General features: G+C 45.5%; 1 protein-coding gene across 3 annotated transcripts in view; it reads left to right on the forward strand.

Moving 5' to 3' along the window:
• The window catches only part of LOC147106368 (monocarboxylate transporter 2), a 200,923-nt gene that overhangs the window by 154,229 nt on the left and 30,167 nt on the right, over nucleotides 1-16,527 (forward strand). For all 3 annotated transcript variants that reach the window (XM_086009417.1, XM_086009415.1, XM_086009416.1), the window contains exons 3-4: nucleotides 10,282-10,425; nucleotides 12,256-13,095. In XM_086009417.1, the coding sequence (XP_085865543.1) occupies nucleotides 10,282-10,425; nucleotides 12,256-13,095 (984 nt within the window). The remainder of the gene's footprint in view (nucleotides 1-10,281; nucleotides 10,426-12,255; nucleotides 13,096-16,527) is intronic.

Below are 16,527 nucleotides of genomic sequence, written 5' to 3' on the forward strand. Positions count from 1 at the left end.
GATCGAAAAGTCCGCTGTGGGGGTGAGTGATGGGTGCAAGTGTGGAGAGGTAAGTGTGAGAGGTGAGTGTAAAGTGTTAGAAAAAGTTTACTTACCTTTGCTTCTTTCTGCAGGCTTCAACCCTTGGGGATCCGGAGGTGCCTCATCTCAACGGCAGAGATGACAGAATGGCTGCTACATTCTCCGATGCAACAGCCATCTGATTTCTGCTAAGGAGAGAGGTTTGGTGAGTCTTCCGTTCAAGGGCTAACCTTCGAACAGAGTTTGTCAGTGTTTGACAGCTTCTCAAAGCTGTCAAATAATGACAATTCATCTGTCATACGCTGACATCCTCTTTCACCGGCTTTCCCTTAATTGGCTGGCTAAGCCCGCAGGGCGGGCTTAACAAGGTCAATCAAGGGAAAATAGCGTGGGTTGGCCAGACGTCGTTGGGGGTGGGACTAAAACCCGACAACCAGCAGTCCCGCTCCCAACGCGCCCCCATTGAGAAATTCCAGCCCTTTATTCCCCCTCAGTATCAGGCAGGCAGGTGATCCACACCCACTCCTCTGCAAGTTCCGTTACCTAGCGTCTCCTGTCATCACAGCCTAGCTGCATGGCCAGTGTAGCTAGTACGGTCATGAGGTAAGCAAGGGTTCAGATGAAGTCACAGATGTCGGGAGTAAAGTTGAGGTGGTTTGTAACTGCTGACTGCCAGCTGAACCGAGACCAGATTACTTCTAAGCATCACCTTCTCCTCTTTTCAAACAAATTATATACAGGCTGACACTCCAGTGCAGTGCTGACGGAGTGCTGCACTGTCGGGGGGGCCGTCTTTTGGATGAGATGTTAAACTGAGGCCCCGTCTGCTCTCAGGTGGATGTAAAAGATCCAATGGCACTATTTTGAAGAAGAGCAGGGGAGTTATCCCCAGTGTCCTAGCCAATATTTATTTCATTCTGTTTTGGGTTTGTTTTTTGTGCGGGTTCTGACCAGTAGTGTTGGCTCCATGCCATCAGGACAGCGATGTCGCTGGGACAGTCAGAATGCTCACACATGAATATTAACGAATTTAGCATCAAAAGCCCAAAGATATCAGGAAATAATCTGCAACTGATGACTGGGGACATGTAATGTCCTACATATTGAAGATAATATAAAATGTGCAATTATTTTTCAAATGGCAAGCTCTTAAAGGAATGCTATCTTCCATAGGCAGAAAAAAGTATTTGGCACTTTTCTTTGTTTGCAAACACACCATATGATGATCTTTAGTCATGTCCACACTCCAAAGACAATGGCCCAGAACTTCAGGTCTCCACGGGTGAGTACACACAGGGTACTCACCCGTAAGCCCAATGGAAGTGCCGGTTTCCTGCATGCACTGCGCATGCGCGGGAAACCGGCACTTCCGTTCCCCTGAACGAAGGGGTTCAGAGTTTGAACGCGTGTGCGGGAGAGGCAGCGCGTGCGCATCGAACTTACGTTTTTTTTGCAGGTTTTCCCGAGAAGGTAAGTCTCCAGAAGTTAGACATGTAAAAAGCAGGCACAAGGCCTGCTTTTTACAAGGTAAGTGGTGAATTAATTAAAATTAAAACATTTTTTCCACAGGTTTATTATTTTTAAATATTTAAAGAAAGGTAAGTTTATTTTTAGCCCCGTTAGAAAATAAAATTATTTTTTTCAAAAATTTAAATTATTGTTTAAAATAGTTATTTCATGTAATTTACAGTTTATTTAAAAATGTGATGTTTTTTTAAAATTTATTTGAAGATTTAGTGATGTTTTGGGGCCCGTAGTATTTATAAGTTTTGACAGCCCTTCCTGTCAAACTTATGAATGGAGCATTCCCTGCTCCGATTGGCTCCCCTTGGCTCACGTGATCCCAGGGGACGCATCGAACTAACTGCGCCCCTGGGATACGCAAGCACTGTGTGCCGGCAGTTGGAGCAGGCCCAGGATCGGAATCCCACGGGGGCCCACAGTTCAACGGCCGGCGCGCTAGGTAAGTGCAGGTCGGGGGCTTGCACCCGCAGGAAGCCCCCGACCTGAATTTCTGGGCCATTACTACTTGAATGCAATGAGAAACATGATGTATAGGTCTCCTGGCTACTTCTCCAAACAAGATTAAAAATGTTTGGCAGCAATAGCCAAGCAGAGAATTCCCTTTCAAATGATAGAGATTTAAACCTCCCATAACCTGACACTTTTCCGTCATATGTGGTATTAAGTGACACCACTTTAGATTAGCTGTGCAAATGAAGGATATATGAGTCTGTATCAATATTATGGTGCGGTTACATTGCTAGTACAGGTTTCAGACCAATAACTGCTTGGAGCCAGCTCTCCATCACTCTCTGGCCAGACAAAGAGAGCTGCTCCAACCACTGATGTCCAAATGCTGGTTCTTTTTTTAATGTTAGCTAAGAGCTGACAGGATAGTTGTCCTATGGCCAATATTAAAGAGGTTAAAAATGAAGTTTGAGAAGTGTCAGGGTTTGCATTTGAAAGTGGATTTTATATTTTCACTAATGTACAACAAAATATCACACAAGTATGATCGCAATCTATCACCAAATTTCATTTTATACAACTGGCAGCAAAGAACTTTTGCCCCTGTGAGGTCAGGAGCTTCTCAAGCCAGCTGTTGTAACACAGGATAAGGGTGACTTTTCCTGATCCCCAAGTCAAAGTAGCAGGAACAAAAGTGTGTCGGACTTTGTGCCTGCCACTTTAACTGGATGCCAACCCAACTGTACAGGATTTCCTGTGGTCAGCCCAGTTCATTTACGAGGCTGCGCTCGCAGCCAACAATTGGCCTGGCACTGAGCTCGCTGGGTCCGGAGGGAGGAGTCGATTCTTGTCATGTGGGAGAATTAAACAGCTTAACACCAAATGGCCGTACATTTGAGACATAAATTGGATAGGCTTTAAAAAGACAGTCTTACTGCCCAGATATTGGAAAAAATCTTTCTAATATCTGCACTGGGAAAAGAAGTGACTGCCAACATATATGTGGAAAGAAAGACTTGCATTTCTATAGCGCCTTTCATGACCTTAACATATCCCCAAAGCACTTTACAGCCAAAGAAGTATTTTGAAGTGTAGTCACTGTTGTAATGTAGCAAATGCGGCAGCCAATTTGCGCACAGCAAGCTCCCACTTTCTTTTCCTTCCTTCCTTCCTTTCTTTTCCTTCCTTTCTTTTCCTTTCTTTTCCTTTCTTTTCTTTTTTTTTCTTTCTTTCTCAAAAAGCGGTTCGGTGATACGCTGCAATCTCGCTTTGTGCTATTTTGTTATGCCCTAGCTAAGGCAGGAGTAGCCTGAGTGCAGGGTAAACAATTCTAACGTCCCTGTTTCTTCTGGAACTGCTGATCCACCGCAGAATATTGAGTCCAATCTGACATGTTATTTGCGACACATTTTGTGATGAATATTCAGTTTAGCACAATAGCATCAAAAACCTACTTTGCTTTGAAAATTTAGCAACAAAATCAAACCTGAAAGCCATGCAGTCGTGATCCAGTTTCTGACATTTGTAGATCGGGATTACAGCGGGATTAGGGATTCTGTAAGGGCTCATTTGAAAATCTTTGTACTGCAGCCCTGTTAAGCTATTCATTCACAAAATAATCGGAGAGAAAGTAACAGGAAACCACTTATACAAAAACGATTAGCCTACTAAAATGTGCTATTGTATCTCGGTGAAATTTGGCACTGGGCTGGGTATGTTCAGCCGGCTGAGCCTCACAAATGGTAAATTTCAAGGAGTTAAATCTGCTTGGATAGGAATTCTGTCGGATTGCCTCTCAGTCATTGGACTCAGAAACATAGCAGTTTACAACACAGGAGGAGGCCATTTGGCCCATTGTGCCGGTGCCTGCTACTGCAATCCAAAACTAATCCCACTGCCCTGCTCTTTCCTCGTAGCCCCACATCTGCTTCAAATATTTGTCCTGCTTTCCCTTAAAGGATGCAATAGTCTCTGCCTCACCCACTCCCTGTGGCAAAGCATTTTATGCGGTAGCAGCCTGAACGTGGCGTGGACGAACTCTCCGCCCCGTTGCTGCAGTCATCTCCATTTTCCTGGGGTCTTTCGAATAGGCAGCCGGGATGGCCACCTAAAGAGGGCGAACAGCTAATTCAGATATTTAAATAGGGGGGCCTATGCCATCAGTAGGTCCCCGATACCATTTTAGGACTGAACTGGATGGCGTGTGCGCCAGGCACCCTCTGTATTATCGTCCAGATGTTAATGAGACACGGCCCTCATCACCAGGACCGGGACTATCAGTCAGTCACCTGACACATTCTGCCGGCCAACCATCCGATGTCCATTCGGGGGGTGTGGGGGGTGGGGGTGGGGGAATATTCCGCACAGTCTTTTCCTATCCACGCTATCAAAGTTCTCTTCATGGATAGGAATAATGCCCTAGTCAGAAGGTTGTGGGTTAAAGTCCCAATCCAGAGACTTGAGCACAGGATCTAGGCTGACACTTCACATGCAGCACTGAGGAAGTGCTGCACTGTCGGAGGTGCCATCTTTCGGGTGAAACGTTAAACCGAGGCTCCGTCTGCCCTCCTCGGGTGGGTGTGAAAGATCCCATGGTACTACTCGAAGAAGAACGGGAGAGTTCTTCCTGGTGTCCTGGCCAGTATTTCTCTTCTTCTCAGGCAGTTCCTCGGAACCGAGGATGACTTGCTTCCACATTAAAAATGAGTTCTCAGGTGACTGATGAGTCCAATGCGGGATCTACAGTCTCTGTCACAGGTGGGGCAGATGGTGGCTGAAGGGGCGGGTGGGTGGGGTGCTTGGGTTGACGTGCGCTCCTTCCACTGTTTGCGCTTGACTTCCGCTTGCTCCCAGCGAAGAGACTCAAGGTTTTCGGTACCTTCCCGGATGCTTCTCCTCCACTTTGTGCGGTCTTGGGCCAGGGATTCCCAGGTGTCGGTGGGGATGTTGCACTTTTTCAAGGAGGCTTTGAGGGTGTCCTTGAAGCGTTTCCTCTGCCCACCTAGGGCTCTCTTGCCGTGTTGGAGCTCCAAGTAGAGCGCTTGCTTTGGGAGTCTCGTATCGGGCATGCAGATGATGTGGCCTGTCCATCGGAGCTGATCGAGCGTGGTCAAAGCTTCGATGCTGGGGATGTTGGCTTGAGCGAGAACACTGATGTTGGTGCGCCTATCCTGCCAATGGATTTGCAGGATCTTGCGAAGGCAGCGTTGGTGGTACCTCTCCAGTGCTTTGCTGTACATGGTCCATGTCTCTGAAGCATACAGGAGGGCGGGTATCACTACTGCTCTGTAGACCATGAGCTTGGTGCTGGGTTTGAGGTCCTGGTCTTCCTCGGGCGACCGAAAGCTGCACTAGTCATCGACGTCTGCCCTTGTTGACAGTAGGCTCCTGAGGTATGAAAAGTGGTCCACGTTGTCCAAGGCCTCGTCATGGATTTTGATAATCGGGGAGCAGTACTGTGTGGTGGGGGCAGGTTGGTAGAGGATCTTTGTCTTACAGATGTTTAGTGAAAGGCCCATGCTCTTGTATGCTTCGGTGAAGGTGTTGACGATGGTTTGGAGTTCGGCCGCAGAGTGTGTGTAAACGCAAGCGTCATCTGCATACTGTAATTCGATGACAGAGGAAGGGACAACCTTGGATCTGGACTGGAGGCGACAGAGGTTGAACAGTTTTCCGTTTGTTCTGTAGGTTAGCTCCACTCCAGCGGGGAGCTTACTGAGGGTGAGATGGAGCACTGCAGCCAGGAAGATCAAGCAGGCCAGTATTGATCCCTCAACCAACATCACTAAAACAAATGATGTGTTCATTATCACATTGCTGTTTGTGGGAGCTTGCTGTGCACAAATTGCCTGCCAGGTTTCCCACATTACCACAATGACTACACTTCAAAAGTACTTAATTGACTGTAAAGGGCTTTGGGATGTCCTGAGGTTGTGAAAGGCGTTATATAAATGCAAGTTCTTTCTTTTCTTTTGATCAGATATGCAGTTATCTGGAGTCAACTGTGGTTATCAAAAAGCCTTTTTTATTACTTGAGGTCATTTTTCATTATAACTTATCCCTCATTACCAGGATTGACCTAGACACTTCTCCAGCCAATTGATCTTGTGCACAACTTCCTCCTGGTCAGTCGGTGTCCCTCTCCAGGCCTGGCACTCACAGTTTTCTTTCCCTCCCTCCCGCCTCCCACAGGGACATGCCACTGCCTCTTCTCCGTATGCCCCTCCCTGGCTGGGCTCTAATTAGGAACTGGATGGAGGTAAACAGAACCTATGTTGTTCTAAATATGTTCGTCTTACTTCTTGGCACTCACTAGAGCTCCAACTCAAAAGCACAATTTTTAAAATGCATTTTTCCATCAACAAGATCCCCCCCATTTTATTGATCTGGACAAAACATTCATACATTGGATACTGCAGGTTACATAGAATTGCATATTACATTGAATTACACAGAAAAAGGCCATTCAGCCCAGCTGGTCTATGCCGGTGTTTATGCTCCACACAAGCCTCCTCCCACCCCTCTTCATCTCACCCTATCAGCATATCCTTCTATTCATTTCCTCCTCATGTGTTTATCTAGCTTCCCCTTAAATGCATTAGTTTCCTACATTACAACAGTGGCTACACTTCAAAAGTATTTCATTGGTTGTAAAGCGCTTTGGGATGTCAGGTGGTCATGTTGAGGGTGACTATGAGGGAGAGACGTGACATTGCATTAAGATGAGTGTCAGTGGTGGGTGGTCAGATGGGGATGTGAGGAAGTGCTTAGACTGAGAGAGATGGGTGCACCTGCAAGGTACGTTGGTGTGAGGAGTGATGTGCAGGAGTAGGCTTGGGAAGGCAGAGTGAGGGAGTTGGGGTGACACATTCAGGATGTAGTTGAATGTGCCGTAGTGCTCACCTTTCCTGCCCTCATGAAGTCACTAAATCGCTTTCTGCACTGTATCCAAGGGCGCGGCACCACATTCCTGCTGCTAACCTCCTCTGCTATCTCCAGCTATGCCTTCTTTGTCGGTGAGGCTGGCTTTTTCCTCCCATCAGCAGGGAATAAAATCTCCCTGCGGGCCCTTACACCTCGCAGCTTGAGGTCCAGGGAGGCATCAGTATAGCGAGGGGCAGCTTTGGAATGTTGAAACTCCATTGCATGCAGCTCGCTATCTTTCTCCCACCTCCACAATCCATCAACTGTCACCTTTGCAGTGTTCCTTCAAACACCTCAGCTGAAATAGACCCATGCGTGTTGTCATCATGCCCGCTCGCGTTAATTGGCCGGGAAACCCGGCGGTCAGATGCAAATGCAGTGGCTGGGTGAACAAGCCACTGACCGATGCGCTGCAGCTACTTCAGGGTTTCTCGCGCATTACCGACCCCCCAACGCCCCCCCGCCCGCCACCAGCCCCGCTCCCAGCGCGTCGCCAGGTAAATATTATGATAGAATCATAGAAATTTACAGCACAGAAGGAGGCCATTTCGGCCCATTGTGTCCGCGCCGGCCAACAAAGAGCTATCCAGCCTAATCCCACCTTCCAGCTCTTGGTCCGTAGCCCTGTAGGTTACGGCACTTCGAGTGCACACCCAAGCACCGGATGTCTGAAATTTAACTGATGAAGCTCTACATCCAGCCACTTGCTGCAAGATCAGGCGAACATGAGATGAGCAGCTTTGTGATAGTGGAAGCAAGAGATAAATGCTAACAGCCTGCATCCTGCAAGTTTCACAATGCCTGGATTGTGCCTCCTATATCAGGGTTTTATATATTTGTAGTTCAGACAGTTTAGTAGATCTTGTGCCACTCATGCAGGGCGCACCTTTAAAAACTGGTGACTGAACTCTGTCCTTATTTTTTAAAGGTTTATTGTCTGCCGGTTCAGTGCAATTTATTCCTTTTAATTGTTAGTTTGGATTCCATCTTAAGCCAGTTGCAATTGGGCGATGGGTAGTGTAGTGGTTATGTTACTGGGCTAATAATCAAGAGCTCCTAGCCGAATCAATCCACAGAATAGGAATTCAAATTCCACCATGGAAGATTGAGAATCTCATTTTAAAAATCTGGAAATAAAAAGCTGGTATCAGTAAAAGTGATCATGAAGCTGTCGGATTGTCGTAAACACCCAACTGGTCCACCAATATCCTTTAAGCCATCATTGCCTGGTCTGGCCTCCATGTGATTCCTGTCCCACACCAAAGTGGTTGACTGCCTTCTGAAGGGGCCTAGCAAGCCTTTCAAACTGCAACCCAGTGGTTCAAGAAGGTGGCCCACCACCACCTTCTTGTGGGCCTTGCCAGCGACACCCACATCACGAGAGTGGATAAAAAAGTAGATGCCATCGTCAGTGCGATTACCTCATCGCGCACCAATCGTATTGCTGCATTTTACTAGGTGTAGCATCTCGCAGGACATCACCAAGGCCCCTCAATGTTATTGTAGGATTGTAATACACTGTACCATACCCCGACTATTCATCTGTATATCAGAAGCAGACCGGGAACGTGTGAAGGCTTTAATTGGAGCAGCTTTATTTTTTCTGTTTTAAATTCACTAAGGGAAAAACAATCCCAAAAAAGTAAATCCGAGGGAAAGCTATTTTAAGCCTAGATTCTAGCAGTTATACAGTTGATGAATGGTCATAGTCTAGTCATCAAAAAGACCTTTTCTTCTGGAAGTATTTCCACACATCAGCTAAAATAAGGCTTTTGTGTTCATTAATATTCGAACTGCCTCAGCATAAGTCAATGTAGTGACAGTGCGCAGCACTCCTGAGACAGTGATGGTATGCGGGTCACCGCACTGCCAGATTTCACTTTTAAATAATGCAACTTGACTTTCATTCATAACATCAGAGAGGGAAGCACAATCTCACTCCTTCCCGAATGGCCACAGAGTGTGCACCGTTGTGTTAAATCCATGTTTGCTGCAGTTCTGATACAGGGAAGTTCCTGGCACTGTTCTGATGCACACACATGGCTTCCAGTCTCATTGTCCGCAAACAAAATGGACACTCAGAGCTGGAGTTTCCTCATCAGCGCATTGGAGCTCTTCTTAAACTCACTGGGGCCATTGCCCATCCAATTTTCCTCTGTACTTTATTTGGGTAAGGGTATCCAGCGATGTGGAGCAAAGGCCGGTAAATGGAATAGAGATACAGATCAGCCATCATCTAACTAAATGGCAGGACAGGCTCGAGGGGCTGAATGGCCTCCTCCTGTTCCTATGTACCGCAGCTCCCAGGTGGGTGGCCTGCACGCGGCCCAGCCAGCTTTCCGCCTGAGAGTCAAGATGGCCCCCCGTAGTAAAACGTTTCTGTCCTTCCCGTTGGGCAGGAACGGAGGTGGTTACGCAATGAAAATGGCAGCACAGCACGCACTTCCCCGTTCCCGCTGGCGTCCAGGTCTCCGGCATTTTGGGGGGTGGCTTTGAAATGGTTGGTGCTGGAAACACGTGGGAGCCTCATTAGCCCATGCCAGTGACGTCAATAGGACCCCAGTGCAATTTTGAAGTCCCAATGGACAGAGTGTGTGCCTTGCCCATTGGGAATTGGCGCTGAGCGGCCTGACCAGTAGCTTCTTAAACTGCAAGCCACTCAGGAAAAAAAGTTTCAAAATGATTCCTGCGGGACCAGGAGGAGCACAACAGGTCTACGGCCCTCCGCCGTGATCAATCTCAACCTGCCCCCCCCCCCCTTAACTTACCTGCACGGGCTGGGCTCCGCGGTGGACATGCCAAGGATTTCCCGCCCCGGCCAACAGGTGAGTAGCTGCAAAAGGTGCGGGCGGCTCACAGATAGAAGGCAAACGAGACCCGACCCCTTCCATCAGGCGGGTGGGGGGTGGGTGTGCTTGCCCTGCCTATGTCACACCCGAAGGAAAGATGGTTACTTGATAATCAACCATGTCAGCTTCAATATGCAATGGATATGAAAGCAAAACTACACCAAAAACAATGCAATAAAACGCATACGGTGGTCTAAAGGGTTGATTTGATTCCAGTGCTGTAATTCTCCAGTGGATGTGATAGAAAGTGCAACTGTTTTCTCCAAAAACTAACATTAAAAGACATCCTATGTTGACGCAATGTGGGATACATCTTTGAAAGCTGCTTAACCACCCCAATATTACTGAAGATCTGGATGAGAACTAATTGAAGGCATTTGGTTTGATGTACTTTTCTTTTACATTTTCTTGAGTGATCATCAAGACTATGAATGCTTTGCACTGGCTTTGAGCAGAAAAGTAACCTGTTTTGTAATGGAATATGACAGCCTTTCCCCTTTCTCTTTGTTCCTTGTAGGGCCTATAAGCAGCATCTTGGTAAACAAGTACGGATCCCGTCCCGTGATGATGGGGGGAGGCCTGCTATGTGCAGTTGGAATGATAAGTGCTTCATTTTGCACCAGTATTATTGGGCTTTATTTGTGCATAGGCTGCATTGCAGGTGAGTACTGTGCCCAGCTACATTAGCTAGAAGATGTGCCTTGTGCACTCTGATAATGTTACTGTCTCCACATCCTGCTTGCATTGATAACAGATTGGTACTTGCAATCTGAAGTGTTGGGCTAGGAGCCTTGAGTATGAATCGCAGTCATGATTAATATTTACACTTGGCAGCCTTCACGTTACCTCTGGGAGGGAGAGGGAGAAAACCTGCTGGGATACCTCTGCCAATACCCAAGCATGACACTTAGCAAGTTGGCTAGCCACCATTGATAGCATATGTGGAGTAGCCATGGTTTAAGTGGGGCTGCCTTCCTGAGCAAAGGATAGTACCATTGTAGAGAGTTAAATTAGTGAGTGGAATTTGAAGAGAATAGGGAAAAAAGGAATAATTTAATGAAACAATTAACTAAATACAAATGGATAACAAATACCTGAATTAATTTTAACATTGTAGGAGTCTGTGCACTCCTAACAAAAACACTGTGAACTAAACTGGTAGTTAACAAACTTAGTTTAATGCACTGAAAGTATTACAAAACAAGAAACGCAGGAGAAACTCCAAACAGGTCTGTACATTAGCTCACTCCACGAGGACTAACTGGAAACGCCCTCCAACCCTGACATCATGACGTCATCACGTTTCCCGCCGTTGGGAACGTCACGTGACCCACGTGATGACGTCATCGCGTCAGATCGTGATTTTATCGATCCCGCGCTGTTTAAACAGGGCAAACATTAAAAGGTAACAATAATGATTAAAGACAATTGTACAAGTTACTGTGAGAGTCTCTTTGGTGGCTTTGCCACAACATTGTACTTATTGGCATATAAGAACATAAGAAATCGGAGTAGGAGTAGGCAATATCTGCACTGTGGGGTTTCTGTGATTCTGTGAATATGCCCCTCGAGCCTGCTCCACCATTCAATAAGATCATGGCTGAACTTCTACATCAACTCCAATTTCCCATCCTATCCCCATAACCCTTGATTCCTTTAGTACCCAACATTTCTCATCAAGAAATGTTGCAGTGCCTATTTTTAGTTCGTAGAGGTACCTTGCTTTTGAATGGAAATGTCGCAGTGTCATTCAGACTGATGGCCAGTGCGGGAAGAAAAGTCATGTTGATGCAATGGGGCACTGCAGTCCTGAGGTTGGGGGTTAAAGCACGGCTTCGGGGCTGTGCACCTGTAGTTTTATTCTGCACCTGCCCTATGCTGTACCTGACCTGTGCTTAATGCTGACACCGAGTGCAGAAAATGAACAAACCATTTCATTCTGCAAAACTCACATCCTTCTCCTTGATGAATGCAGAATTTCACCCCCCAAAAAATCTAAATGTAAAAGTAAAATGCTACAGGGCATGAAGTGACACCAGCAGTGCAATTCTCTAATTGATACTTCTTCTAAAGCTGCTATATGCAGTGACAGCACAATTCTTCCTATTGTATTGAATTCTGGAGGGTTACAATGGGAGGATTGTAATGTTGGTGGAAGAGATGAAGCATTAGAATGTCTTCATAGCTGTACAATATAGCATTAATTTTTAAACAATTTAGTTACAAAAGCAAGCCAAAATGATATTGGGAGTGCAAATGTGAAATACTGTAAAATATCACAAATTAACTGACGTGTGGATTATATGACTTGGAAGTGATGATTTATGGAATAGAGACATAGCAGTTCCTGATGTCCTGGTCTTTCTCCATTCATACCTGTGTGCATTTTTAATTCCAACCCGCTCCCTTTTGGTTACTCCATATATATTTTACTGATCTTTATTCCCAATTTACAGATTAACAAATATATTGTTCTCCTTAACTTTTTCAGGCCTAGGATTGGCTTTCAACCTGCAACCATCCTTAACTATGATTGGAAAGTACTTTTACAAGAAGCGCCCCATTGCCAATGGACTGTCTATGGCTGGTAGCCCAGTGGTCCTGAGTACTTTGGCACCTCTGAATCAGTACTTAATTAATGTCTTCGGTTGGAGAGGCAGTTTCTTTATCCTAGGAGCAGTACTGTTGAACTGCTGTGTGGCAGGGTCCTTGATGAGGCCGCTGCAACCCACAAGATCCAGCGACGTAAAAGAAGTGCAGTTTTCCGCTTTAAAGACGGATGAGAGCAGAGATGTGGGAGATGGTCTGTTGCAGACAAAGAAGAAGAGGATGAGTGTCTTTGAAGTACTTAATAAGCATCTGGATCTCACCCTCTTCAAACATCGGGGATTCCTGATCTATTTATCAGGAAACGTCATCATGTTTTTTGGTTTCTTTTCCCCTATTGTGTTCTTGACTCCTTATGCCAAGCACATGGGCATAGATGACTACTCTGCAGCATTCCTGCTCTCCATTCTAGCTTTCGTAGACATGTTCGCAAGACCCAGCATGGGGCTTCTTGCAAACTCTAGATGGGTGAGACCAAAGATCCAGTATTTCTTTAGCTTTGCTGTCTTCTACAATGGCTTCTGTCACATCATGTGCCCACTGGCCAGCAACTTTACAGGCCTGGTGATCTATGCCATCTTCTTCGGCTTTGCCTTTGGAATGGTGAGTGCTGTTCTCTTCGAAACGCTGATGGACCTAGTTGGCGCCAAGAGGTTCTCCAATGCAGTGGGACTCGTCACCATTATAGAGTGTTGTCCTGTACTTGTGGGACCACCGCTAGCAGGTAAGAAGCAGATATTCTGAAGTCTTCTGGAAAGTCACGTGTAGTGCGGTGCTTACAGCCCACACCTGCTGGGTTTGTCCAATGTTTTCAGTAAGAGAATTATTTAGTCTTGGCAGAAATATTTACTCTTAGGTGTTTTAGGATGTATAAAACTGAAGGGGTGGGGTAGGAAGAAACACAAAACTGGATGATACAGGTCGAAGAAGGTAAATAAAATAAGAGAAATTAAATATAGGGAAACGGCCAACAGAAATGAAAGGACGGAAAGAAAGCAGGTCCAGGAACAAAGGGAGGCAGAGGAAGGAAACGGGAAGAATTGGATATAAACACACTTTTCTACTCAGTTAAATCAAGATGTTGTGTCAATCTCCAAAGTTGGCTGCCAGCTCACCGGTGCTATTTCATTCCAGACATACACAGATAGGAAAAGAAAGAGACAAAGGAAGAAAAAATGAGCAGGGACAGGCTGTCCCATTTACTTGCAATTGCCTAGCTCATTCTGATGTCTGTTATTGAAATATGTTAAAGATACTTAAGTCGTTTCCCAGATGGACCGCCTTGTCACTTACACACACTTCCAAATTGTAAATATGTATTCCAAGTATTGGAATGTGGCAGAATGGTAAAATTTGAATGCATTTAATAACGCTTTCATATTTCAAGTTGATTATAGTTTCAAATTCAGGTCCTGTGGAAACGATGCTGCCTGTAAGGTATATTACTGCAAACTATCTGCTGTCTGAGATCTAACTTCACTCACTGATCCCGACTGGTCTGTGTTCGTGAAATCCATCAGGTTGTCGAAAAATTGCATTCTTTTGGTACGATATAGCACCCAACCCTTTAAAGTAGCAGCCCACCTGGGGAACATTTGTGATTTAATCTGCATGGTTTGGAGATAAAAGGGCATTAGTATCATTAAATAACTTCTTTTAACAAATGCTTGAGCTAGTGGCAGAAGTACCATCGAAATTAGACATTGCATTATTTACATGTGATATTGTGGTGAAATGATGCACGGCTCACTTCCCTCAATGAATCGAAATTGATTGACGACGAGTTTTTCATGAAAGCGGTATGCCTTTAAAAAGCCCTGAGGAAGCGCTATATTTAATATTTTTGGAGCTCCGCTACCACCTTCGGCCTCTGTTGCTGAGAACGCCCATTACTAAAGTACCTGCTTCAGCTGTTGTGAGAAGTCACCCTGCTTCTCACCTGCTCAGTGGAATAACATAGGAAATTTAAGTGCAGTGAAGAAGACTGTTTATGCAACAAAGCTTATTCATTCGTATCTTAACACAGCAATATTCCGAAGGTCACCTTCAGTTCGACGTCACACCATTTTCACTGCAGCGATGTTCCTGATCTCAGCAGTTCATTGTACAACCACTTTCTCTCCAGTAAAATTGAGTGGACGTCGACAGTTTTGAATGACAATTGACACAGCTTAACACTTGCACGCTCAACGTTACAGCACCAACTGCTGAATGTTATCAAGTTGAGCATTGCGTATGGAGCAGTCAATTTAATGCACCCATAAAGATAAACCTTTAAAAATATTACCAGTTCAGGCATCTTATAGCGTTTCCTGTGTGTGTGCGTGTGTTAGCAGTCTTGTAGATCATACACCAGGTCCCCTAACTTAGTACTGCAGGAATAATGGCTCCATTTCAACACCTCACAGCAAGCATCCGTGCAGATGTTTCATGTCTCCCCATCTCACCCCCAAGCACATACAGTTAGAACTGGCCAAATTGATCGTGCATTGACTGCACGAAATACTTTGTGGATATGAAAAGACTTGCATTTCTGTAGCGCCTTTCACGACCTCAGGACGTCCCAAAGTGCTTTATAGCCAATGAAGTGCTTTTGAAGTGTAGTCACTGTTGTAATGTACTATGTACAAAGTCCCAATCCCAACATCAATTTTACATTTTATGTTTAATGCAACATACATCATTGCACGTGTGTATAAAATGCCGTTAGTGTGCCATCACCAGCCTCTTGTCAAACGGAAACCGGACAGGTATGGATTTTAATTATGGGATCTAGCCCTTATGTTTAGTTTGCATAAAGGCTGAATCAATTTTTAAAGAAAGGCTTATTTTTAAAATGTAATTTTTCTTCCTGCAAATTATAACCCCCCCCCCCCCCACCCATCTCCGAGCCAACTGGCCTTCACGCCTGTGCTGTGGAGAGGTTAGGTAGGCAGCCTGGCTCGCGAACCGCTGCCAATGCCTCCTATAGCTAAGGCCAGCCCAAGTGTGACCCTTCCCCTTTGACTTTTCCTTCCATCTCCGTGGAAATGCTGTAGCTTCTGCTTGGCCACACTTGCCGTGCCTAGATTGGGAGGCTGACAAAAGAGGGGTTGATTCTACATTCATTCTACTCTGTGCGGTTCCGGTTTTCAGAAATGCTCAGCACCACATGGGGTTAACCCATCTATCAGGTGCAAATGCTTTAAACATCAAAAACGCATTTCAGCACATCAAGCTCAGTGTCGCACTGGAAGCATTTTATTGCTGCCAGTGCCATAAATGTAATTTTTGTGTAATCGTTAAAAACATTTTACCAGCATCATCTCCCTAAATAGTTTTAGTTAATGAACGCTAAGCCTAATTATAAATTGAATCCTTTTTTTGATGTATACTGTATATTGCTGTGCTTTGAAATAATATACAATCTGACATGAATCTTGTCATTCACGTGGAAATGGCTTATGAAATGATACTGGGCGGCCTGCTGGTGGCGCTGTCCAGGGAGAGTATAAATACTCGGGCATGGGCCCAGCTTGCTCAGGACATTCTTTAACAGGAACTAGTGAAGGACACAACTAGATCTCCATGTGAAAAACAGTTGATTAAAGCCTTAATACTCAGACCAAGTGCCTAGTCGTTTTCTTACGTCACAATCTTTTTGCAAACTGAAGACACACAGCAAGTGGTCGCTTCTTCATTGGTGTCTGGTACAATGTGAGAAGATGTTGGGGCAGGGATTTTCCCTTCATATTGTTAGAACATAACATAAGAACATAAGTAGGCCATACGGCCCCTCGGGCCTGCTCCGCCATTCAATAGGATCATGGCTGATCCGAACTTAGACTCACGTCCACTTCCCTGCCCACTCCCCGTAACCCCTAATTCCCTTATCAGCTAGGAAACTGTCTATCTCTGTTTTAAATTTATTTAATGTCGCAGCTTCCACAGCTCTCTGAGGTAGCAAATTTCATAGATTTACTACCCTCTGAGTGAAGAAGTTTCTCCTCATCTCAGTTTTGAAACGGCAGCCCCTTATTCTAAGATTATGCCCCCTAGTTCTAGTCTCACCCATCAGTGGAAACATCCTCACCGCATCCACCCGATCAAGCCCCCTCACAATCTTATACGTTTCGATAAGATCGCCACTCATTCTTCTGAACTCCAATGAGTAGAG

The sequence above is a fragment of the Somniosus microcephalus genome, chromosome 16 (assembly GCF_052327205.1).
Source record: "Somniosus microcephalus isolate GS21.2 chromosome 16, FLI_Smic_1.0, whole genome shotgun sequence".
NCBI classification, from domain to species: domain Eukaryota; kingdom Metazoa; phylum Chordata; class Chondrichthyes; order Squaliformes; family Somniosidae; genus Somniosus; species Somniosus microcephalus.